The sequence below is a fragment of the Manis pentadactyla genome, chromosome 12 (assembly GCF_030020395.1).
Source record: "Manis pentadactyla isolate mManPen7 chromosome 12, mManPen7.hap1, whole genome shotgun sequence".
NCBI classification, from domain to species: domain Eukaryota; kingdom Metazoa; phylum Chordata; class Mammalia; order Pholidota; family Manidae; genus Manis; species Manis pentadactyla.
Genome location: NC_080030.1, coordinates 62,600,976 through 62,625,331, shown reverse-complemented (window position 1 = coordinate 62,625,331; position 24,356 = coordinate 62,600,976). Strand labels below are relative to the sequence as shown.

The window sequence follows — 24,356 nt, the reverse complement described above, 5'->3', positions numbered from 1 at the left end:
CTAGAAAACATATTTAGAAATTTATATTTTTCACCCATATATGCCAGACATTGCCATTCAAAAAATTTGTAAGTCTTGGCTTTCTATTTCATTTTTCTAGTAGTACACACTTATATACAGGCGTACCTCATTTTATTGTGCTTTCCTTTATTGGGCTTCACAGACACTGAATTTTTTACAAATTGAAGACTGTGGCAACCCTACATCAAGCAAGTCTTATAGCTTCATTTGCTTACTTGGTGTCTCTGTGTGACATTTTGGTAACTCTTGCAATATTCCAAACTTTCATTATCATTTTACTTGGCATGGTGGTCTGTGATAAGTGATATTTTATGTTCCTATTGCAATTGTTTTGGGGCACCACAATACTTGTCCATATAAGATAACAAACTTATTCAATAAATTTGTGTTGTGCTCTGACTGCTCTACCAGCCAGTCATTTCTCCACCTTCTTTCCCTCTCCTTGGGCCTCTCTATTCCCTGAGACACAACAATATTGAAATTAGCCAATTAATAGCCCTACAATGGCCTTTAAGTGTTCAAGTGAAAGGAGGAGTCACTTATCTCTCAGTTTAATTAAAAGCTAGACAGTATTAAGTTTAGTAAAGAAGGCATGCCAAAAGCTGAGATAGGCTGTAAGGTGGGCCTTCTGCACCAAAAAGCCAAGTTGTGAATGCAAGAGGAAAAGTTCTTGAAGGAAATTAAAAGTGCTACTCCAGTGAGCACACAAATGATAAGAAAGTGAAATAGCCTTGTTGCTGATATAGAGAAAGTTTTGTGGTCTGGATAGATCCAATCTGCCACAACATTCCCTTAAACCAAAGCCTAACCCAGAGCAAGGCTCTAACTTCCATCTATTCTATAAGGGCTAAGAAAGGTGAGGAAGTTTAAGAGGAAAAGTTTGAAGCTAGCAGAGGTGGGTTCATGAAGTATAAGGAAAGAGGCTGTCTCCCTAACATAAAAGTGCAGGTGAAGCAACAAGTGCTGATGTAGAAGCTGCAGGAAGTGATCCAGAGCACACAGTAACCTGAGTGATCAAAGTGGTTACAGTGAAGGACAGATTTTCAACTCAGCAGAAACAGCCTTGTATTAGAAGATGCCATCTAAGACTTTTATAGCTAAAGAGAAGAAATCAATGCTTGGCTTCAAAGTTCAAGGACAGGCTGACTCTCTTCTTAGGGACTAATGCAGCTAGTAACTGTAAGTTGAAGACAATGGCCATTTATTATTACAGAAATTCCAGAACCTTCAAGAATTATGCCAAATCTACTCTGCCTGTGCTCCACAAATTGAACAACAAAGCCTGGATGACAATACATCTGTTTACAAAATGGCTTACTGAATATTTTAAACCCACTTTAAGACCTATTGCTCAAGAAAAAAAGGTACCTTTAAAAGCATTACTGCTCGTTAACAATTAACTTGGTCCCCCAAGAGCACTGATGGATATGCACAATAAAATCCATGTTGTTTTTATGCCCTATAACACAATATCCATGCTGTAGCCCATGGATCAAGGAGTAATTGTGACTTTTAAGTAACTGCATGTGGTGGAAACAGAGAACTATAATTAGAGGTGGAGCCTGGAGATGTACTAAATTGCTGCAATCTCATAATAAAACTTCAGTGGATAAGACGTTGATTATGGATGAGCAAAGGAAGTGGTTTCCTGAGATGGAATCTATGACTGGTGAAGATTCTGCAAAGACTGTTGAAATGACAACAAAAGATCCAGAATATTACATAAACTTCATGGATAGACGAGCAGCAGGGTTTGAGAGGACTGACTCCAATTCTGAAAGGGTAGAATGCTATCAAACAGCATTGCATGCTACAGAAAATCATTTATCAGTGGATGTACCAAACTTAATTGTTGTCTTACTTTAAGAAATTGCCAGAGCCACCAATCTTCACAACCACCACCCTCAACAGCAGTCATCAACATCAAGGCCATACCCTCCAGCAGCAAAAAGATGATGACTCCCTGAAAGCTCAGACGGTGATTAGCGCCTCACAGCAATAAAGAATTTTTTAATTAAGGTATGCACATTGTTTTTGTTTTTTATTATGATTTCACATGAAAAACATTGTGGTTACTACATTCACCCAAATTATCAAGTCCCCCAACCCACCACTGCAGTTACTGTCCATCAATACAGTAAGATGCCATGAGTCACTACTTGTCTTCTCTGTGCTGTACTGCCTTCCCCGTGAACCCCCTACATTGTATGTGCTAATCGTAAAGCCCCTTAATCACCTTTTCCTTCCCTCTCCACCCACTCTCTCCAAACCCTCCCCTTTGGTAACTGCTAGTTTCTTCTTGGAGTCTGTGAGTCTGCTGCCCTTTTGATTCCTCAGTTTTGCTTTGTTGTTATAGTCCACAAATGAGTGAAATCATTTAGTACTTGTCTTTCTACACCTGGCTTAGTTCATTGAGCATAATACCCTCTAGCTCCATCCATGTTCTTGCAAATGGCAGGATTTGTTCTTCTTATGGCTGCATAATATTCCATTGTGTCCATTCATCTCTGATGGACCATTATGTTGCTTCCATATCTTGGCTATCATAAATAGTGCCATAGGGTTGCATATGTCATTTCCAATCTGAGATCTTCTTTTCTTTGGGTAAATTCCTAGGAGGGGAATTCCTGAGTCAAATGGTATTTCTATTTTTAGTTTTTTGAGGAACCCCATATTGCTTTCCACAATGGTTGAACTAATTTACATTCCCGTCAGAAGTGCAGGAGGGCACCCCTTTCTCCCCATCCTTGCTAGCATTTGTTATTCCTCATCTTTTCAATGTTGGCCAACCTAAATGGTGTGAAGTGATATCTCATTGTGGTTTTAATTTGCATTTCCCTGATAATTAGCAATGTGAAGCAACTTTTCATGTGCCTGTTGGCCATCTGAACTTCTTCTTTGGAAAACTGTCTGTTAAGAACATCTTCCCATTTTTTAATAGAGTTATTTGCCTTTTGGGAGTTGAGGTGTATGAGTTCTTTATATATTTTGGGTGTTAACCCCTTATCGGATATGTCATTTATGAGTATGTTCTGCCATAATGTAGGACGCCTTTTTGTTCTACTGATGCTGTCCTTTGCTTTTCAGTTTCATGAAGTACCATTTATTCATTTTTGCTTTTGTTTCCCTTTCCCTTAAATATAAACAAGAGTTGCTCATGTTTATATTTAAGGCATTTTTGCCTATGTTTTCTTCTAAGAAGTTCATGGTTGCATGACTTACATTCAGGTCTCTGATCCATTTCGAGTTCACTTTTGTGTATGGAGTTGGACAATAATCCAGTTTCATTCTCTTACATGTATCTGTTCAGTTTTACCAGCACCAGTTGTTGAAGAGGCTGCCATTTCCCCAGTGTAAATCCATGGTCCCTTTATCATATATTAATTGACCATATATGCTTGGGTTTATATTTGCACTCTTTATTCTGTTCCATTGATCTTTGGGTCTGATCCTATATCAGTACCACATTATTTTGATTACCAAGGCTTTGTAGTAGAGCTTGAAGTTGGGAAGCATAAACCCCTCAGCTTAATTCTACCTTCTCAGAATTGCTTTGGCTATTCAGGGTCTTTTGTGGTTCCATATGAATTTTAGAACTATTTGTTCTAGTTCATTGAAGAATGCCATTGGGATTTTGATAGAGATTGCATTGAATCTGTAGATTGCTTTACGCAGGATGGCCATTTTGACAATATTAAATCTTCCTATCCATGAGTATGAGATATATGTCCATTTATTGGTGTCTTCTTTAATTTCTCTCATGAGTTCACCTTGGTTAAGTTTATTCCTAGGTATTTTATTCTTTTTGATGCAATTGTAAATAGAATTGTTTTCTTGATTTCTCTTTCTGCTAGTTCATTGTTAGTTGTATAGGAATGTAACAGATTTCTGTGTATTGATTTTGTATCCTGCAACTTTGCTGAATTCAGATATTAGTTCTAGCAGTTTTGGGGTAGATTCTTTAGGGTTTTTAAGGTACAATATCATGTCATCCACAAACAGTGATAGGATAACCTCTCCCTTACCAATCTGGATGCCTATTATTTCTCTGTGTTGTCTGATTGCCATGGCTAGGACCTCCAGTACTATGTTGAATAAAAGCGGGGAGAGTGGGCATCCTTGTCCAGTTCCTGATCTTAAAGGAAAAGCTTTCAGCTTCTCGCTGTTAAGAATGATGTTGGCTGTGGGTTTTTCATTTATGGCCTTTATTATGTTGAGGTACTTGTCCTCTGTACCCACTTTGTTGAGAGTTTTTATCATGAATGAATGTTGAATTTTGTCAAATGCTTTTTAGCATCTATGGAGATGATCATGTGGTTTTTGTCCTTCTTTTTGTTGATGTGGTGGATGATGTTGATGGATTTTTAAATACTGTTCCATCCTTGCATCCCTAGAGTAAATCCTACTTGATCATGATGGATGATCTTTCTGATGTATTTTTAATTCAGTTCACTAATATTTTGTTGGGTATTTTTGCATCTGTGTTCATCAGGGATATTGGTCTGTAATTCTTTTTTTTTTTATGTCTTTGCCTGGTGTTGGTATTAGAGTGAAGCTGGCCTCATAGAATGAGTTTGGAAGTATTCCCTTCTCTTCTACTTTTTGGAAAACTAAGGAGGATGGGTACTAGGTCATCATTAATGTTGGGTAAAATTCAGCAGTGAAGCCATCTGGTCCAGGTTTTGTTCTTAGGTAGTTTTTTTATTACCAATTCAATTTCATTGCTGGCAATTGGTCTGTTCAGATTTTCTGTTTCTTCCTAGGTCAGCCTTGGAAGGTTGTATTTTTCTAGAAAGTTGTCTATTTCTTCTAAGTTGTCCAATTTGTTGGCATATAATTTTTCATTGTATTCTCTAATAATTCTCTTTATTTCAGTGGTGTCTGTATTGATTTTTCCTTTTTCAAACTTTCTGATTCTGTTTATGTGCTTACACTCTTTTCTTGATAAGTCTGGCTAGGAGTTTATCTATTTTGTTAATTTTCTCAAAGAACCAGCTATTGCTTTCATTGATTCTTTCTGTTGTTCTATTCTTCTTGATTTTATTTATTTATGCTCTGACCTTTATTATGTCCCTCCTTCTACTGACTTTGGGCCTCATTTGTTCTTCTTTTTCTAGGTTCATTAATTGTAAGTTTAGAGTGTTCAAATGGGATTGTTTTTCTTTCCTGAGGTAAGCCTGTATTGCAATATACTTCCTCTTAGCATGACCTTTACTACATCCCACAGATTTTATGGTGTTGAGTTATTGTTTTCATTTGTCTCCATATATTGTTTGATCTCTGTTTTTATTTGGTCATTGATCCATTGATTATTTAGGAGCATGTTGTTAAGTCTCATGTGTTTGTGGGCTGTTTGTTTTCTTTGCATAATTTATTTGTAGTTTCATACCTCTGTGGTCTGAGTAGCTGGTTGGTACAATTTCAGTCCTTTTGAATTTACTGAGACTCTTTTTGTGACTTAGTATATGAACTATTCTTGAAAATGTTCCATGTGCACTTGAGAAGAATGTGTATCCTGCTGCTTTTGGATGGAGTGTTCTGTAGATGTCTGTTAGGTCCATCTGCTCTGACTTTTATTATATCCCTCCTTCTACTGATCAATGTGTTGTTCTAATGTGTTGTTCAATGCCTCTGTCTCCTTACGTATTTTCTCTCTGCTTCATCTGTCCTTTGGAGTGAGTGATGCATTGATGTCTCCTAAAATGATTGCACTGCATTCTATTTCCTCCTTTAATTTTGTTAGTATTTGTTTCACATATTTCGGTGCTTCTATGTTGGGTTCATGGATATTTATAGTGGCTATATCCTCTTGCTGGACTGACCCCTTTATCGTTATGTAATGTCCTTCTTTGTCTCTTGTTACTTTTTGTTTTGAAGTCTATTTTGTCTGACACAAGTACTGCAACTCCTGCTTTTTTCTCCCTTTTAGTTGCATGAAATACCTCTTTTCATCCCTTCACTTTGAGTGTGTATGTCTTTGGGTCTGAAGTGAGTCTCTTGCAGGCAGCATACAGACAGGTCTTGTTTTTTTAACCATTCAGTGACTCTATGTCTTTTGATTGGTGTGTTCAGACCATTTACATTTAAAGTGATTATCAATAGATATGTACTGGTTGCCACTGCAGGCTTTAGATTCATGGTTACGAAAGGTTCAAGGGTACCTTCTTTACTATCAGTCTAACTTAACACACTTAGTATGCTATTACAAACACAATCTAAAGGTTCTTTTTTTCTTTTCGTCCTCCATTATTTATATATTAGGTTTCATATTCTGTACTCTATGCATTGTTTCCATTTCTCTCCATATATTGCTTGATATATTTTTATTTGATCATTGATCCATTGATTTTTTAGGAGCATGTTGACTGACTTTGGGAGTAGTTGATTTAATTTTACACTTACTTATTAATTAATTGGTCTACTACCTTAATCATGGTTTTATTTTCTGTGGTGACAGCTGTTTAGCCTTAGGAACACTTCCATCTAGAGCAGTCTCTCCAAAATATACTGTAGAGACAGTTTGTGGGAGGTAAATTCTCTCAACTTTTTCTTATCTGGAAATTGTTTAATCTGTCCTTCAAATTCAAATGATAATCTTGCTGGGTAGAGTATCCTTCTGTTTCACTGCATTAAATATGTCATGCCATTCCCTTCTGGCCTATAAGGTTTCTGTTGAGAAGACTGATGATAGCCTGAAGGGTTTTCCTTTGTATGTGATCATTTTCTCTCTCTGGCTACTTTTAATACTCTGTCCTTATACTTGATCTTTGCTATTTTAATTATTATGTCTTGGTGTTGTCTTCCTTGGGTCCCTTTTGTTGGTAGATCTGTGCACCTCCATGACCTGAGAGATTCATTGGCCTGGAATTCACCTCCATTCCCCAGAGTGTGGAAGTTTTCAGTAATTACCTCTTCAAAGATATTTTCTATCCCCTTTTCTCTCTCTTCTTCTGGTACCCCTATAATGTAAATATTGCTCTGTTTGGATTGGTTATACAGTTCTCTTAATATTCTTTCATTCCTTGACATCCTTTTTTCTCTCTTTGCCCCAGCTTCTTTGTATTCCTATTCTCTAATTTCTATTTTATTTACCATCTGTTCTATTTCATCTAATCTGCTTTTAATCCCTCCACTGGATGTTTCATTTCAGATGCTGTATTTTTCAAAGTTTCTATCTCTTTCTTGAATTCCTCCCTGAGGTCTTGAATATTTTTCTGTAGCTCCATGAGCATGTTTATGATTTTTATTTTGAAATCTTTTTCAGGAATATCAGTGAGTTCAGTTTCACTTGACCCTCTTTCTGGTGTTCATGGGATTTGGGTTTATATCAGGTCATTTTGACCTTTCATATTTGTAAAAATAACTTGGTTTAGGCTGCACCTTCTAGTGCCCAGAAGCTCTACTCCCTGGAGCTGCTCAGCCCCTGGAGCAATTGCGGGGTTTGTAGGCAAGCAGCACTGGTGCCTGCTGGGAGGAAAGAGCTGTTTCCTACTTCCCGGCTGCAGTGCCTGCCTCCCATGCCAGGGCCAGTGGGCCAAGAATGCAGGGAGGATCCTCTATGCTATACATTTTTAGATGCCGTATGTGGGGCCGCCCTCTGGCTGGCCTGGCACAATGGCAGTGGCAGCCGTTTGCGAGCCAGTGCCGGCCAGGAGGAAGGAGTGGCAGGCTGCATATTGCAGTGGGGGGCCTCGGAGGTGTGTTGCCAGCCAGGGGACGGAGCACCTGAAGCTCCTAAAAGTTCCGAACCTGCTGGCCTGAGTGCACCAGGACAATTTCTCCACCTGTCCTTTCTCCTGAGCAGCAAGCTCTATGCAGTCCTTGCCCCTTTAGCAGCCCAGTCTCTCAGAGTGCCTGCCTTTCTTTTGTCCTGAAGCAGCCAGTTGTCAGTTCCTGTTCTCCACAAGTGGCTGGAATTTCAGTCTCTCCAAGTATTCTGCCTGTCTTAGCTTTCCAACCCCACTAATCTCCAGAGCACCATGTAATGTAGGTTCATGCTCCCAGAGAGGATCTTCAGGGCTGGGTGTTCAGTAGTCCTAGGCCTCCATCCTCTCCCTGCTCCATTTCTCTTTCGCCCACTGGTGAGCTGGGGTGGGGGAACAGCTTGGGTCCCACTGGATTGCGGCTTTGGTACTTTTGCCCTTTTCCATGAGGTCTACTCTTTTCCCCAGGTGTAGGCACTCTGCCACAGCCTTCTTTCCTGTTGTTCATTCAGGATTAGTTGTATTTGCTCTATTTTCATATTATATGTGGTTTGGGGAGGAGGTTTCTGTCTCAACTCCTACACCACCATTTTTAAGCCAATCTCTGTACATTGTTTTTTAGACATAATGCTACTGCATACTTAATAGACTACAGCAGAGTGTAAACATAACCTTTATATTCATTGGAAAACCAAAAAATCCACTTGATGTGCTTTACTGTGGTATTTGCTTTTGTGCAGTAGTCTAGAATGAAGCCCACAATATCTCTGAGGTATGCCTCTATGTAGTGTTGTATAAAATAAACATATAAAACCACATAACTAGAAAAATTTATACTCACATATTTATAAATATAGCACAATATATTACTAGAATAACATTTACATTTGATATATATCAAAGAGAGTCAGTAGCAGAGGTAAAATGGGATCATAAAATATAATCTAGAATGAGGCAGGAAAAAAGAGTAAGAAAGAATAAGCAACAGATGGGACAAATAGAAAACAAATACAAAGGTGATAGATATAAGCCAAATTATATTAATAACTGCATTGAATATAAATTGTGTGAATATTCTAACTAAAACACAGAGTTTGTCAGACTCGATAAAAAAGCAAGACCCAGATATATATTGTCTACTAACTGGAATTACCTTTGGAAAACACAGCATGGGTTATGACGAAAGGGCAGAAAAAGATATACCACAGAAATGTTAATCACAAGAAAGCTGGGATGGCTATACTTCTAACATAAAAAAGAGATTTTTTTATTAGAGCCTAGTACAGAAAAAGGACATTTATGTCTATTGAAAAAATTTGAATAAGGTCTGTAGATTAGTTAAAGGTACTATAACAATAAGAATTTCCTAGTTTGGCAATCGTAGTGTAGTTATATATGGTATTAACATTTGGTGAAACTAAGTGAAAGTATAAGGGAATCATCTGCGATTTTTGCAAGTTTTTTGTAAGTCTATAATTATTTCAAAAATAAAAGTTAAAAATGTTTTATAAATTAAAAACTCCTGCTCTTCAAGTCACTAATAATAAAATAAAAAGGCTGAAAGAATATTCACACATTTATATTTGTCCAAAAAATAATATATATTTGACTTCTGTAAAAGAACTTGTACCCAGTATATATAATAATAATGTCATATGTATAGACAGAAATACGACTAAGCAATAAAATGAGCAAACCACTGATACACAAAATAACACAGATGAAATCTCAAAAACCAACCTGTGGTATATCCATACAGTAAAATACTTTTCAACATTAACAAGGAATGAAGTAGTGATACATTCATCAATAGTGATTCAACATTGATAAATACCAAAATATACCAAATGAAAGAAAAAAGCAAATATCATACCATCTATTTATTTACAGATTGCTAAAAATTAACCAAAAAAAAACTACAGTAAGAAGGCTATCAGTCTTTGCCCTGGACTAAGGTGGGAATTGACTGGGAAAGGGTACATGTGAACATATGGGAGGTAATAAGTTTGTATATATTGACTGTGGAGGTTGTTACACGAGTGTAAAAACTTGATTTAAAAATTATTAAAATGAAGGTTAGAAGAGAAATGCCTTTCATTAAGTAATACACATCATGACTATTTCACAGCATTTTAGTATAGTGAATAGATTACAAGAATGAGCTTACATACTTTGAAAATATCAACTTTGACAATACAAAATTTGTAATTCAAAGAAACAGAGCTGAAAGGGAACTAAAGAACTGAATGAGTCACTTGCCTCAACTTATTTTTCTCCAACCTACAGCACTACATGCCAGAGTTGAATGACCCTCTCTTTAATGTCTGAAAGGGAGAATCAAATTTTAAACACTGAAAATCTGCTCTTGGTGTATGCTCCAACATTTTCCTTTGCCAGAATCAAGTGTATAATTAATAGAAAAAAACAAGTGAGGCCAGGGTCAGCCTTAATGTTGAAAAGCATCCCCAGTGAAAGGAGAATTAATAAATGTAAAAGTATGCCAGAACTTTAGCCTGCTGACTTTTCTGTGAAAGAGAATAGAGTATGTAGAATAAGGTCATCTTAAGACTCTAGTCAGTATCAGCAGTACATTAATGTGTACTTCAGGTTAGCATTATGCTAAAACGTACATCTACATAACTCATTTAAACCTATCAATAAACATTTAGGGAAGATTATTTCTATTTTATAAAGAAGAGACTGAAATGAAACAGTTACTTTTTAAAGATAAATTGATAAAAGTGGCAAACGGACTGAACCAAAATCTACCCAACTCCAGGGCTCAAGCTCTTTTTTGTTTTGCCATTTTACCTCCAATTATGCTATATATACTACCTTTCATATTATAAACAAGCTCAAGTGTGGGTACAGATCAAAGAACATTGTACTGGTTCTCCTTACAGCTAAGCTGGTTAAGGCCTCAGAACGGTAACTGAGAACAGTTTCAAGCACATGTAAAGCATTAGATTCTACAAAATATCATTTCTATAAAGCACAGCTATCCAATGCTAAAAAAATTATAGAGACTCAATGGTCATTGGTTCCAAATAACTTGCCCTAATTTTATTCCGTAGTCAGTGCAAAAGCTCCATAAAGTTACTACAAATCACAGTGAAGATAAATGGATCTCAGAAAACTTTTTATTGGTAAAAAGGATGACTACAATCTCTCTTCATTGTCTTTTGTTTTCAATCTTTACTTTTCTCTGTATAATTATTTTGAATCTTAAAGTTTCATATATTTCCGTGGCTTCTCTCCCCAGGTATTTTGCTAATATGAATTTATTTTATCCAAATTCAGTTTGTTTTGTTAACTTTTTGAAATGCATAGTAATAAAGTGATGGTACAGTTATACTAACTAAAATTACCTACTGTAATAACTGACAAAAATAAAATACTGGCTAATTGTCTTAAATACTTAAGAATATATAACATATATATACTGCAGAAAATAAATTTGAGAATTATATTTGTGCAATGGGTAATGTGATTGTCATCCTACCTGAAATCACATGCTGTAGTAAATTCCGCTCCTCCACCCAATGCCCTACCTTGAACCAGTGCAACACTTATTAAAGGAAGTCTGTATTGAGGGAAAAAGGAGAAATAAATGTTAATATTTTTAATTTCAGTATTATTTACAAATGTTATTTTTTTAAAAACTTTAGACACAGTAGAAACAAAATTATTGAACTATATTTGTAGTAAAAAACATACCTCAAAGGACAGTGGAAGCATGAGCATGTGTATCATGAGGAATAAAACAGTATAATATTGAAGATTTAGCCATTTATATTCAGTGCTATGTAAACTTACTAAAATACATCCCTGAATAATTATATGTTTTTAAACTATTGCCATATGGTCACTTTCTCCCAAATAAATGGATATTTTTGTATAATATACAGCTCTTGGAACTTCTCAGCAGCTGGCAGTTGGGAATAATTCAATGTGATACTGAATGTCCTCCTCCATTTTTATTGATAGTAGTTTATGGATGGGAAAATTAAGGCTCCAAAGGGAAGATACGTGCTACAGAAGACTGAGCTCCAAAACTGTGTTATTATGAAGATTCACATCAAAAATCTTTTCATTACTCATTGAAATGATCTACAGACTAATCCAAAATAAAGGAATGGATTCTATGATAAATATAAATCTCTTCTCCCTTCCTGTTCACAGACTCACTTTACAGGGGTGTGTGAGTGTATTAAAAGGTCAATCAAAAATGTTTTCGAAGTATGGAATTTTTTTTGTAGATTCTAACCAAAATGCAAAACTGAAGGCCTAAAGTAATTGAAAATTTCTAAACACACACTGCTTCCAAATTAAAAGGATTATAACTTTTAAGATTTATTTGAGAAAAAGTCAAATGTAATAGGGAGAGAGATGTAAACTGGAGCTATGACACTGAAAAAGTGTTTTAGAATAGTAATGTTATGATTGCATTATTCTTTTTAGACCCTCACATATGAAGGGCACCAAAAATACAATGACGTCCAATTATGATGCTAAATAAATATGAATTTCCTTAGTTTTTATAATTTTTAAATTGTTTATATTCGGATTATGGAAGTAGAAGGCTAATTGGTCCAAACATGTCATAGTTTACAACCCCAAATGCATAGCGATAAGCCAAAAATAATTTTTCTCCCTTTTCTTCTTCACTTAGGTGCAAAGTGAATCCATCTTCCTCACAATCTGGAAAAGTCTTCCCCAATCCACAGTCAGTTCTTTTTCTCTCTCATCTGGAAACAGACCACTTCACATACATTCTACTAATTTTGAATATAGGTGCCATTCATATATCATCTCTTGACTAGTGTCTTATTCTACTCTGATATCAGGATTTAACTTTCCCACATCTATACCTAAATGTATCTAGTAATATAAGTTCTTTAGAGAAAAGTGCTATTGTCTTAAATTTTTATATCTCATGCATCTTATTTTTTAAATATTTGTATGTACTTCACTAACTTAAATGACTGCCCTTGATGGCACAAATAAATAGTTCATCATTAGAATAAATATTCATTTAAGCATCAGCTATCATTTTCTAACTGGTGCAAACACAGAATAATAAAGAGCTATTTTTGGTTTTTTAGAAGTCATATTTTAAAAACAAAGATACATTACCTCATAAATCTTGTTAAGGTGTTCTGCATCAACATACATAAGGCCATTCCATCCTTTAAATAAGAATAGGCATAAATACAAAGATATAATGCCAATATATAAGAAATTAAAAAATGTTTTCAAACTTTTAAGAAATAATGAAGCCAAAAATATACCTAACTTTTTAAAAATGAAATTTTAATTTAAAACTCTTTGATGCTGTCAAAATGCAAATGATACATATTTCCCTCTGTTGATCTTCTTGGACTCCCTTGAGCTCAGCTTTGTGTGAGGTGTTAACAAAGACTTAGGTATGAGAGTCACATAATATATCCAGAAAAGTGTTGAGTTCTACTTAGGATAATCTGTGGGAAACAGGCATAAGATAAACCCACCTATTATCCTAAACTCTGATCCCCTAAGAATATAAACATATAAAAACAAATTTCTTAAAAGTAGTCCAAACTAATTACCTCTTTCTTTTTTTCTCATACACTTTCTTCAACCTTACTGTAATTTGGTCTTCAGCCTTCTCTCAAAAAACTCGCCTGAAAGGTTTCTAGTAATTTCCTATTTGTTAAAGTAAATGGCTTTTCCTCATCCTCATTTTCCTCTATCTCTCCACAACATATGGTATCTTGCTTTGGCCAGTGTCTTCAATTTGATATTCTCTCACAGTTTCTAGCAACATCTACCACTCCTGATTCTTTTCCCATTTTTCTGATTTTTCTTTTCCAGTTTTCTTCTTTGATCTTATTTAGCTAATCCTCTAAATGCACATATTCCCCAAATCTAATCTAAGGTTCTCTTTCTCTTTTTTATCTACAATTTCTTCCTTGGAAGTTTCATCCATTCTTGTTGCTTCAACTCTTTTCATATATAGTCCCAAAACTTACTAGAAATTTCACATTCTGCCAATACTTCAAATTCAGTGTGGTAAAACCAACTGGGAGTGAAACAGTTGAATTTGAATCCTAGTCTTAACACTTAATAATAATGTGAAACTGAGCATGTCATAACTATGAATTTCAGTTTCTTCATCCATAAAAAAGGCATGAAGAATAAAAAATACCTATTCCACTTGACTTACAGGATGGTTGGAGACATAAAAATGTACGTACATATTCTGTAAAAGATCACATAAATGTAAGTAAGTTCCAAGTTAATAGAAAATGCTCTTTTGCTCAACTGGCTCAGAATTTTGGTATAATCTTTTACTCTTATAAAATGATGAGAAAGTTAATACAAGCACAAAGAGCTACAAGGTTTAAAATGAGACTGATTTATATTCTCTTAAGACCTATTCAATAAAGCCTGTTAAATTAGCTGAGTAAAATAATTTTAATGGGTCTATTTTCTATTGCTAGAGTTAGAGTACTTAAAATTCCAATGGAAGTTATCTAGAATTGGTAGAAATTAAAGTGAAGCTGATATTGGAGTGCACCCTGTTATAATTTCATTCAGAAGTTAAAATTACATTAAAAATATTTGGAAGCAGTTATGGAACAATGGTTAACAACACAGACCCTAGAGCCAAATTGCTTAGGTTTGAATCTCGGCTCTACCACTTTCTGGCTAGTCTGACGTAGGGCAAGATGCTTAACCTCTGTTCTTCAGTCTCCTTACTTGTAAAATAGTGCCAATAATATTACCTACCTTAGTAAGGAAGTTAGTAAAAGTTAAATAAGTCATGACACATGAAGACATTACAACAGTGCCTTACAGTAATAAAACGAGAATATTATCTATCATTGTTATTATCAATATCAGTCACAGCACCAGCAATCAGTTAAGTACATTGGCTTTAAATGTATCATAAAGTAGATTACACTGTACTAGCCAGCATGACCTATGAAGAAGACAGACTTAATCCATTAAATCTGTCCCCCAAAACGACTGAATCAACAATGGTTAAATGCTCAGTCCTCTTCCTGGGCTGCAGGAAGAAAATAAGCCAATGAGAGATAAGCCCCTACTTGTGATAGAATAAGTTGAGGGAAATGAACCAATGAAAAGCTAGCCCTGCTCTGATGAATGAAAGCTGGGAGCTGGGAAGTACTAAAAAAAAAGTTTTGAGAGCTGCTGCAGATGATCATTCCATTCAGATGTTACCCTGAGACCCAACCCTACCTCCAGTTCTTCCTAATACAACAAAGGTGAAAAGCATGATGCTCAGCTGACATAACAAAAGGAACTATTAATATCATATTACACTGTGCTACACTTACCGTGGGTAGAAAAATGCCCAGTCTGCAAAAGTATTTTATCTAGAATCATAAATGAGCCTCCCTTTCCTTCTAAACATTTGTTGTAAGGATTTAATTTCCTCAAATTACATGGGAAAGTTTAGAGAAAATTATAGTAGCTTGTCTATAAATTAATAAGACTAAAATGGAATTATACAATAGTAGCAACAAAAGCAAAGAGTTATATAAGAATTTTGAGGGCATTGTAGAAATTTAAGTAACAGAAAAACAAGGGGTGACGTACTGGCAGAAAAGTAACAAGGGAGGTTAGGAGCAAAGGAGGATATTATCCTCAAGCCACATTAAGAATATAAAGGTTTCTAAAATGCCAGACTTTTCCTTGAGCATTATACCCATTCACTGCAGAGTAAGCAGGTTTATTTTCCCATATCTTGAAGCTTATAATTGAATTTTGATTACTTCTGCCCTCTGAAAAAAGACTTCTTGAAGGCTACAAAACATCTGTGGCATCAAGCCCAATTGGGTTAATACTTAATTAGATTTATTTCTTTTCTCTGTCCCTTAACTTTTCAGAGTTAATGTTTGTGTTATGCTAATCCACCTCTCTGCCTCAACCTTCTCAACCACGGATAACTGCCTAACAGCAACAGCTGGAGCTCTTTTTCTGCTTATTAAACAAAAGATACCAAAATGAAATCAACTTCTTAAGAGACCAGCTACATTTAAAAAACAGTGGAGTGAGAAACAAAGATAATAAAATGTTGATGGTTTTTGATGCAATTATGAGTCTGTGAGGGTCTCACTTTCTCTCTACTTTCGTTTATGTTTGGAAATTTTCATTAGTGAAATATTTTTTAAAACTGAAAAAAATAGTGGCAAAAACATCAACATAATTTTTTTAATGCCATTTAATCATCACTTTCAAGTATCTTACTATAATTAGAAGGAAATACAATCCAATTACTAAAATCATCATCTATCTAGTCATCTCATCAGCCTTGGAGGTGCAAATTTACCAAACAGGCAGATGTTAGCGATGCATCTGTACCAACAAAGAGTTGAGTATACCAGATAAAGAAGAGCTTCATTGAAAGAAAGGCTTTTTATAACATCATGTTAAGAGTCTCAGAATATCTCAGCTCTGAGGGGCAGATGCATTTATATGTGTAGCTGCAACTTATACACATGTATGAACCTCAAAAGGCCCGAAGCCATTTTAAATTTCAGTTCTACATATATTTACAGTTATTCCTCAGGTGTATAGGAATACAGTCTAATGAGAAATGGAAGCAGTTATCAAGAACTTTATACTGTTTACAGTTCTTGTTAATTTTAAAATAATGTGACAAATATGCCCCATACTTTCTACATATTACTGTGTTTCTTAATATTATTCATAAGAGAAATTTTACTTCAATTGCTTATTTCTATGCTATATAGTTCCTATACTTTGACTAGGGAGATTTCATAGAAGTAAAATAAGGGATCCATCTACTCAGGAAATGCTGTAAATAAAATAAGGTATTTTAAGTAAAGCAGAATCACAACTCCAGCTTTTCCTGATGAGCCTGACAGATGTGCATAACTGCCAAGTGATGGACACCCGCAGTGCTATGTAAGCACAGGAGACATACTACCCTAGTTCTCAGCTGTTATCAAAAATCAACCTACTTGACTGCAGGCATTCAGGAAAGTGTATTAGTTGGAGAATGTCTGCACTAAAAAGAATAAACTTTATTAAGTGATCCCTTATCTGAAGTCTGAATAAAAACTACATATATTTTTCCAGAGGACTTACATCAGATCCACCATATATAAATGAAACAATCAGCATGTTTCCACTTTTAGCTTTTACATTGACAGGAAGAAAAAATCCGGGCCAAATGATCTAAAGAGAAACAATGTTCTAACTAGAAGTAAGCAAATTAGCTTTCACCTTTTTAGGGATGTTTGCCTCCTGATTTATAATCTATTGTCTCATTCTATCTTTACAGTATCTTTTGTCTCAAAGTAAGATGCCTAGCAATAAAATCATTCTAGACATGAGAAATTACAATTAATGATTTGCAAGTCACATAGTTAATTATTAGTAGAGTTTGGGCATATATTCAAATCTCCAGCTTAGTGCTCTAACCACCTGAATGCATTATAAATTAAAGTCAAGTGATGCCATAAATTATGGATCTCACAGATAACAGTATTTATTAATATCAAGATCTTTGAAATAAAAATAATAGCTACCTTTTACAGATACCATGTGTCTTGCCAATGAGTCTCAACTCCAGACAATTTCACTATGGATTCAATGAGACAAAAGAAATGACAGTGGAACATTCTTGGGGTGAAAGGATTTATACTCAACTTTATTTCCACAGTGGCAGGTCAATCACTAGAATCCTGTCCACTCAGAGCAAGTCTGGATGCAGCAAGCCAGTCTCTGTTTGAGTCTCTCTGCCCCCATGGCTGTTTCAGTCTCTGTCCTCGACACAGTCACCACTCCAGCCTCTGCTCTCCTGTAGCCCTGCAGCAGTGCAGCAGCCAAGCCACAGTGTTGCCCAAGAGCACTGGGCGGAGCTCTTTATATAGAGTCAATAACAACATATTGCCCACACATGTGCAGTGACCTAGCCAACCAGGGTAAGGTAAGAATGCTGGCCATAGGAACCATCATTTTATCCACACCATGCTAGTAAGCACTTTATATACATTATCCTGTGTGGATAAAATAAAGGCTCCTATGGCCAGGATCCTCACCTGAATCTAAACTACTTAACTTGATAATGTAACTGGCCTGCTGCTAGGCTGCATCCACACCCTAGGCAATAAGCTATTATTGACTGAGTCACTATATAAAGAGCTCTGCCCAGTACTCTGGGTGTAGGCATAGACTAAGGAAGATTACAGACCTGCAGACTACTGGATGCAGACTTAATTCTAGTGCTCAAACTATCGCCGGGAGAACAAGCTGGGTAATAAAGCCTTTCTCCCCAAAAATATCTCTTTGTCATTCACCATTCTCACCAAATCCATAGTGAATTTGGCTGGGGCTGAAACCCACGAAAAAGACAATTGGCAACATCAAAAGGATTTCATTGTTGACCAAGGAACAGGACAGGCTGCCCTTATGGGAGGGGGTACTTGAGCAGGCTGCCTCTATGAATTGGGAGACACTCAAGTGTCCCCCAGTGGGCATGTGGTCTCAGGTTGCTTGTCTCCTAGAGGGCTGGGCCTCACCCCAGGACTGGAGGCAGGTAGAGGTGACACCTGAGGCAATAGGGGTGGCCCTTGGTATAGTAATCAGGTCCTTTGAGAAACAAGAGTGTCTGTGAGGCAGAAGGAACTATGGGTCGGCTGCTTCCCACAGTATTAAAAAAGTCTACAAATGAGAAGAACATGATCCTGAAAGATATACAAGAAATGGCAGCACGAGAAAGTGGATTAACTGAAGAATTAAATAAATGAATTGATACAAGAGGAGGCATCACAAGAACACTGGCTGCAAGGTGCCATTGAGGAGGTAAAAAATTTGGTGATGACTGAAATGGAGTCACTGCATGGTACTGTGGAACAGAAAAAGGCCATGAAGGAAAAGGACAGACCCCTGCAAAAAGCACAAGAAAAGGCAGTGTGAGAATGTGAGCTGGGAGGTCCAGTGAAGGAGGTAAAATATTCCTTAGAGAATGAGACAGCAGTCCTGCCAGGTGCTTTGAAGGAAGCAAAGGCCATGGAGGAAAAGTACATACTCCTGAGGGAATCACAGGAAGAGGCAGCACAAGAATGCCAGCTGCAAGGTGAGGTAAAGGTAAGAGAGCTACTGAAGACTTATACAAGGCACTGTAGAAAAGGTAAAGGATGTAGCAGAGGCACTCAGGGGAGTGGAAAGAAAGGTGCCATCAGCCCTGGAAATGGAGGAGCTGGGGAAGGATGAAGAGCTGATGCTGGGGGCACCAACCCCTCCTCTACTGAAAGCATACCCAGTGGTTATAAAGAAAATAAAAGACACAGCAACCAATGGGTCTTCCAGGAGTGGAGCAGCCCCTCCCCAGGTCGTGGAGCACTCTATGCTCCACCCCTTTACTCATGCTGAGTTGGTGGCTTTGGGCTGCCGGTTTAGGCAGAAGCCCTCAGAGTCAATATCGGCTTGGCTCCTGCATCTGTGGGACTTAGGGGTGGATGGAATTGTTCTATCTGGATCAGAGATGGGAAAACTGGCTTCCCTAACAGTTCATCCACCTTGAGGCAGTGATTACAAAATGCATATCACATCTGAGGAAATCACTCCCTGCTTAATTGGCATACAACTGCACTTCATGCTGTGTAGTCCAATCAGGGTGATTTACCATCCTCCCCTGCTAGATGGCAGGTGTCTACTGAGCTCTAACAGGTATTATGGGAGCTAAGCATAAAAAGTGCCATCTGGAGTCCAGAGAATTATGGCCCAGATGAGGAGCCTTTTACTGCAGGGATGAGACATGTGCTTCAAATAGCCCCCACATCCTTCTCTGGGTCTCTAGCTTTTCTTGCCTCTCACTTAGGGCAGCCCATAAGCAAGGCTGCCCGTACAGTAGCAGACTTAGGAGAGGCTGAAGCAATGAGAGCACAGACACAAATAAGGCTGCTATGCAGAGGAAGAATTTAAAGGGCCTCATAAAAGTTACGAGGACCCAAATGTGGCTTGATTTAACATGAGCAGAAGCAGACAGAAGGAAATTAGATGGGAAGTCAAATAGAATCTTACTGGAGCTGTGGCAACAACTGACACCAGAGCAGCAGTTCCAGCCATTAAGAACAAAGAGGAAGAGGCCAAAGACAGAGCCACAAGTCAGGCCTATGTATTTGTAAGACTTCCTGCTGGAGAGTGAGCCAGCCTCTGGAAGATGATTGGGGAACACAGTTTGATTGAAGGAAAGGTTGAGGTACCTGCCCTAAGGACCAGGGAGGGAACAAGAGGCCACATGTTGAAATATCTATCCTTTGTTCCCCAGTGAACATACAATGTGTTCTGGCTCTAGTGGACACAGTGGCTGAATGTTTACTGATTTATGATAACCCTGAGCAGTTTCCTGGGATGCCCACTATTATAGATGATTACCGGGTAAGGCTATCAGAGCGAAACAAGCCCAAATCCATTTGGGAATAGGGCATATTGGGAATAGGGTATACTGTGCATATCTCTCCCATTCCCAAATATATTTTGGGAATAGATATCCTGCAGGGTCTATGACTAAAGACTACTTCAGGCGAGTTCAGATTGAGAAGACATGTGGTAAAGGCAGTTATGAGGGGACATGCTAAGCACCTGCCCATAGTTTTGCCTGTGCATTGGCAGGTGACTAATAGTAACAATACAAATTGCCTGGTGGGCATAAAGAAATTGGAGAAACCCTCCAGGAACTGTAAAAGGTGGGTATTATAAAGCCCACCCACACTCCTTTCAATTCCCTAGTGTGGACAGTAAAAAAGCTGGATGGCTCCTGGCATATGACTGTGGATTACAGAGAATTGAATAAAGTCATATCCCCTATGCAGGCTGCTGTCCCCTCTATTGCAAAGCTGATGGATACCCTCAGTCATGAACTAGGAACATAACGATTATGTGGTAGATCTTGCTAATGACTTCTTTTCCATTGATATTGAGCAGGAAAGTCGGAACAGTTTGCTTTCATATGGGAAGGACAGCAATGGACTTTCACTGTCCTTCCACAGGGATATCTCCACAGCCCCACAATCTGTCATGGACTTATAGCACAGGACTTGGCAGCATGGAAGAAACTGTCAACGGTGCGGCTGCACCATTACATTGATGATATCATGCTCACGTCTGATTCTCTTTCAGATCTAGAAGGTGCAGCACCTAGACTGTTGTAACATCTATAGGATAAATGATAGGTTTTGAACAGCACCAAGGTTCAGGGACGTGGTTTGTTAGTCAAATTCTTGGGGGTAGTCTGGTCAGGTAAGACTAAAGTTATACAAGTAGTCATAGATAAAGTCAAGGCCTTTCCTATAATATTGTTACAGGAGTTTTGGGGTGTTCTAGTCTACTGGGGAGTGTTTATTAAACATTTCACGCAAATTCTGAAACCCTTATAATGTACAAAGGGCATCAGGTGGGACTGGGATCAGACATGTGCATCTGCCTTTACTACAGTAAAATGGACACTCAAGGCCATGCAGGCTCTGAATGTGATAGACCCAACAAGGCCCTGTGAGCTGGATGTTCATGTAACAGAAGATGGTTATGGCTGGGGTCTCTGGCAGGGAATTGAACAATCTTGCCAACCTATTGGATTCTGGTCACAACTCTACAAAGTGGCAGAGGTACAATACAACTTGATAGAAAAACAATTGCTGCCATTTATCACACCTTGCTGGCTACAGAACCCATCACTGGAATGGCCCCGATAGAGGTAGTAACCACCTATCCCATCATGAGGCGGGTACAAAACTGGGCTCAAAAGCCAAGGAATGGCATGACACAATGCCCACATTGGCCACGTAGGGAGCTTACCTACAGCAGCATAGTGCCCTCTCTGGTAGCCCCTTGAATGAAGAACTCCAATGCTTATTGGGGCCAGCGACATATACTAATGAAAAACAAAGAATTTCTTTGAGAACCATTAGTAACGGAGAGTCCTTATCAGGTGGGAAGAGCCTTTATACCCGAAGATGCATGGTACACAGAGAGCTCCAGCCAGGGGCAGCGCCCAAAATGGAGGGCCATAGCTTTCCACTAAGACTGAGACAATATGGATGGAAGATGGTGAGGTTAAGAGCAGTCAGTGACAGAGTTGCAGGCAGAGTAGCTTGTCAACAGCGAGGAGCCCTTCCCTATAGTTGTTTGTCTGCACTGACAGCTGGGCCATTTATCAGGATTTGACCCTGTGGCTACGAACATGGTACCAAGTCAACTGGATGGTTGGTCACAGACTACTTTAGGGGAAAGAATTGTGGCAAGACTTATGGGCCTGTGGCCAGACTAAAACAGTTACAGTATACCATGTGACAGGTCATTTGCCACTCGCATCCCCTGGAAATGAGGGAGCAGCTGAACTGGCCCAGGTGCACTGGCTAGAAGGAAAGCCTGCTTCTGATGTAGTCCAATGGTTATATCAGCATTTGTTGCATGAAAGGCAAAAGACAATGTGGGCTGTAGCCCGTCAGTGCAGCTTGACTTTGACCTTTGAAGAAGTCAGCAGAGCCCGGCAGGTGTGCATCAGATGCTCTGAAAGGGGCTTTTACTAAGTTCCACTGCAACATGGAACAATAGCTAAGGGGCTAATACCCTTCATCAGATCGGAGATAAGACTATACTGGGCCTCTGTCCATATCAGAAGGGCTTGTGTAGACATAGCTACTAGACTTCTGATTGCTTTTCCTACACTCTGTGTTGACCAACAAACGACCAAAAAAGGTCTGGAGCCTCTCTTTGCAGCCTACGGCCAACCACAGGTAATTGCAAGTGATGGAGACACCCACTTCACTGGACATGGACTGCAAGAACGGTTGTAACAGTTGGGAATCAAATGGAAGTTTCATGTGCCATACAATTCTACTGCAGCAGGCAGGATAGACAGGTACAATGGTTTGTTAAAATCTGGACTAAAATCAGACACCAATAGTCTGTGGGGATGGTCATTCCACTTATGAACAGTGCTACATCATTTGAACGAGAAACAATGAAAGACAGCCCTGAGCCCAGTAGACATGCTAACACATATGGCTGCCTCCCCTATAAAAGTACAAGCAAGGAAGAGTCACTGAAGCCAAGGTTCGGCCACAAGAATAATATCTTGCTGTCACCACTAACTGCACTAAACCCTGGAGACTCCATTAAGTGGACATGGCCTTGGACATTTTGACCCATGGACCAACGATGGCTGCCCCTCCTGGTACCTTGGGGACAAGGCCTGGAAGCTGGCCTCCTGTGTATTCCTGGAGTAACAGCAGAGTGGCCCCCAAAGATCACAGTAGTATATCCTGAATGGCCAGAAGGTAGGAGCATCTTACCAGGGAGTTTTGTTTTACCATTATGGCCGGTGCATGCACCTCCAGTAGCACTATATATAGACCCTTCAGTAACCCCCATGGGGAGAGGAGTTAAAGGTATGGTATACTAGACCTGGAAGGAACCCCCTTCCTGTTACAGGACCACTCTCTTGCATGCATCCTACCTTATGCACAAGATTTGCCTGTATTGGTGTCAGTAAAACATGTGTCTTATCACCCTTCAGGTGTTTGTGGATTGAGCACACAACCTAGCAAAAAAACTGCTACTCACTGGGGCGCACGAAGCTCCCTATCTGTACCACTACCAAGTGTGAGTCATGAACTCATATGAGTAGACCTGGTTTTGAATATAGCTGAAATAACCTCCTCAGGCTTGAGGATTATTATAATTTTTGTTACCTGTACCATAATTTTGTTGTGCCATAATTTTTGTTATTATCTCTATTTTGTTGTTATCCCCTGTTGCTGTTGTGGAATCTGGTTACAATGCTCCAGCTTCCTCACAAAAGGACCATTGCAGAAGATTGAATGTGTAGACTATGAGGTGATAATCCTGGAGGCATGGAGTGTGGATAAAGTAAAGGTTCCTATGGCCAGGATGCTCACCTGAACCTAAACTACTTGATGATGTAACTGGCCTGCTGCTAGGTTACTACTTCCACACCCTAGGCAATTAGCTATTATTCACTGAGTCACTATATAAAGAGCTCAGCCCAGTGCTGTGGGTGGAGGCAGAGATGAAGGAGGATTCCAGACTTATAGACTGTCAGATGCAGATGTAAATCTAGTGCTCGACCTATCACTGGGAAAACAAGCCACAAAATAAACCCTTTCACCCCAAGAACGTTCCATTGTCATTCCTCAGTCTCACTGAATCCATAGTGAGCTTGCCCAGGGCTGAAAACCATTGGCAAGACATCTTGAATACTCACAATAGCTCTATGAAATATATAATTCTAACATATAGGATAGGAAAATAAGACTTAAAAAGATTAAGTGATTTGCTTAATTGCTTGGCCAGAAAGTGTTGAAACCAGCATTAAAATCCAAGTCTATGAAAATTACAAGAGAGCTCGCTCTTCACATTTTTATGCAAACAGAGATCATAGAGTGGTATAAGAGTTGTGGAATACCACCACTTAAACATTATTACCTGCATACAGCCCACATCTATAGTTAAATGGTATCAAATCCTTATTTGTTTTTCCTTTTTAATTTCTCCCTCTGTCTGTGGTTTTTTTTTGGACTAGTGGATGTGGGTGGAAAGCTGAATTAAAGAAAACAGGTTCCTTGGAGGACT

General features: G+C 38.2%; 1 protein-coding gene and 1 long non-coding RNA gene across 9 annotated transcripts in view; one reads left to right on the top strand and one right to left on the bottom strand.

Moving 5' to 3' along the window:
• The window catches only part of ECHDC1 (ethylmalonyl-CoA decarboxylase 1), a 68,528-nt gene that overhangs the window by 29,674 nt on the left and 14,498 nt on the right, over window positions 1–24,356 (bottom strand). For all 8 annotated transcript variants that reach the window (XM_036903871.2, XM_036903874.2, XM_057489279.1 and 5 more), the window contains 2 exons: window positions 12,861–12,913; window positions 11,227–11,307 (listed from right to left, as the gene is read on the bottom strand). In XM_036903871.2, the coding sequence (XP_036759766.2) occupies window positions 11,227–11,307; window positions 12,861–12,913 (134 nt within the window). The remainder of the gene's footprint in view (window positions 1–11,226; window positions 11,308–12,860; window positions 12,914–24,356) is intronic.
• LOC118921795 (uncharacterized) lies at window positions 1,850–15,942 on the top strand. Its single transcript, XR_005028511.2, has 3 exons — window positions 1,850–2,040; window positions 13,932–13,985; window positions 15,620–15,942. It is a non-coding gene; the product is annotated as an uncharacterized LOC118921795 (long non-coding RNA).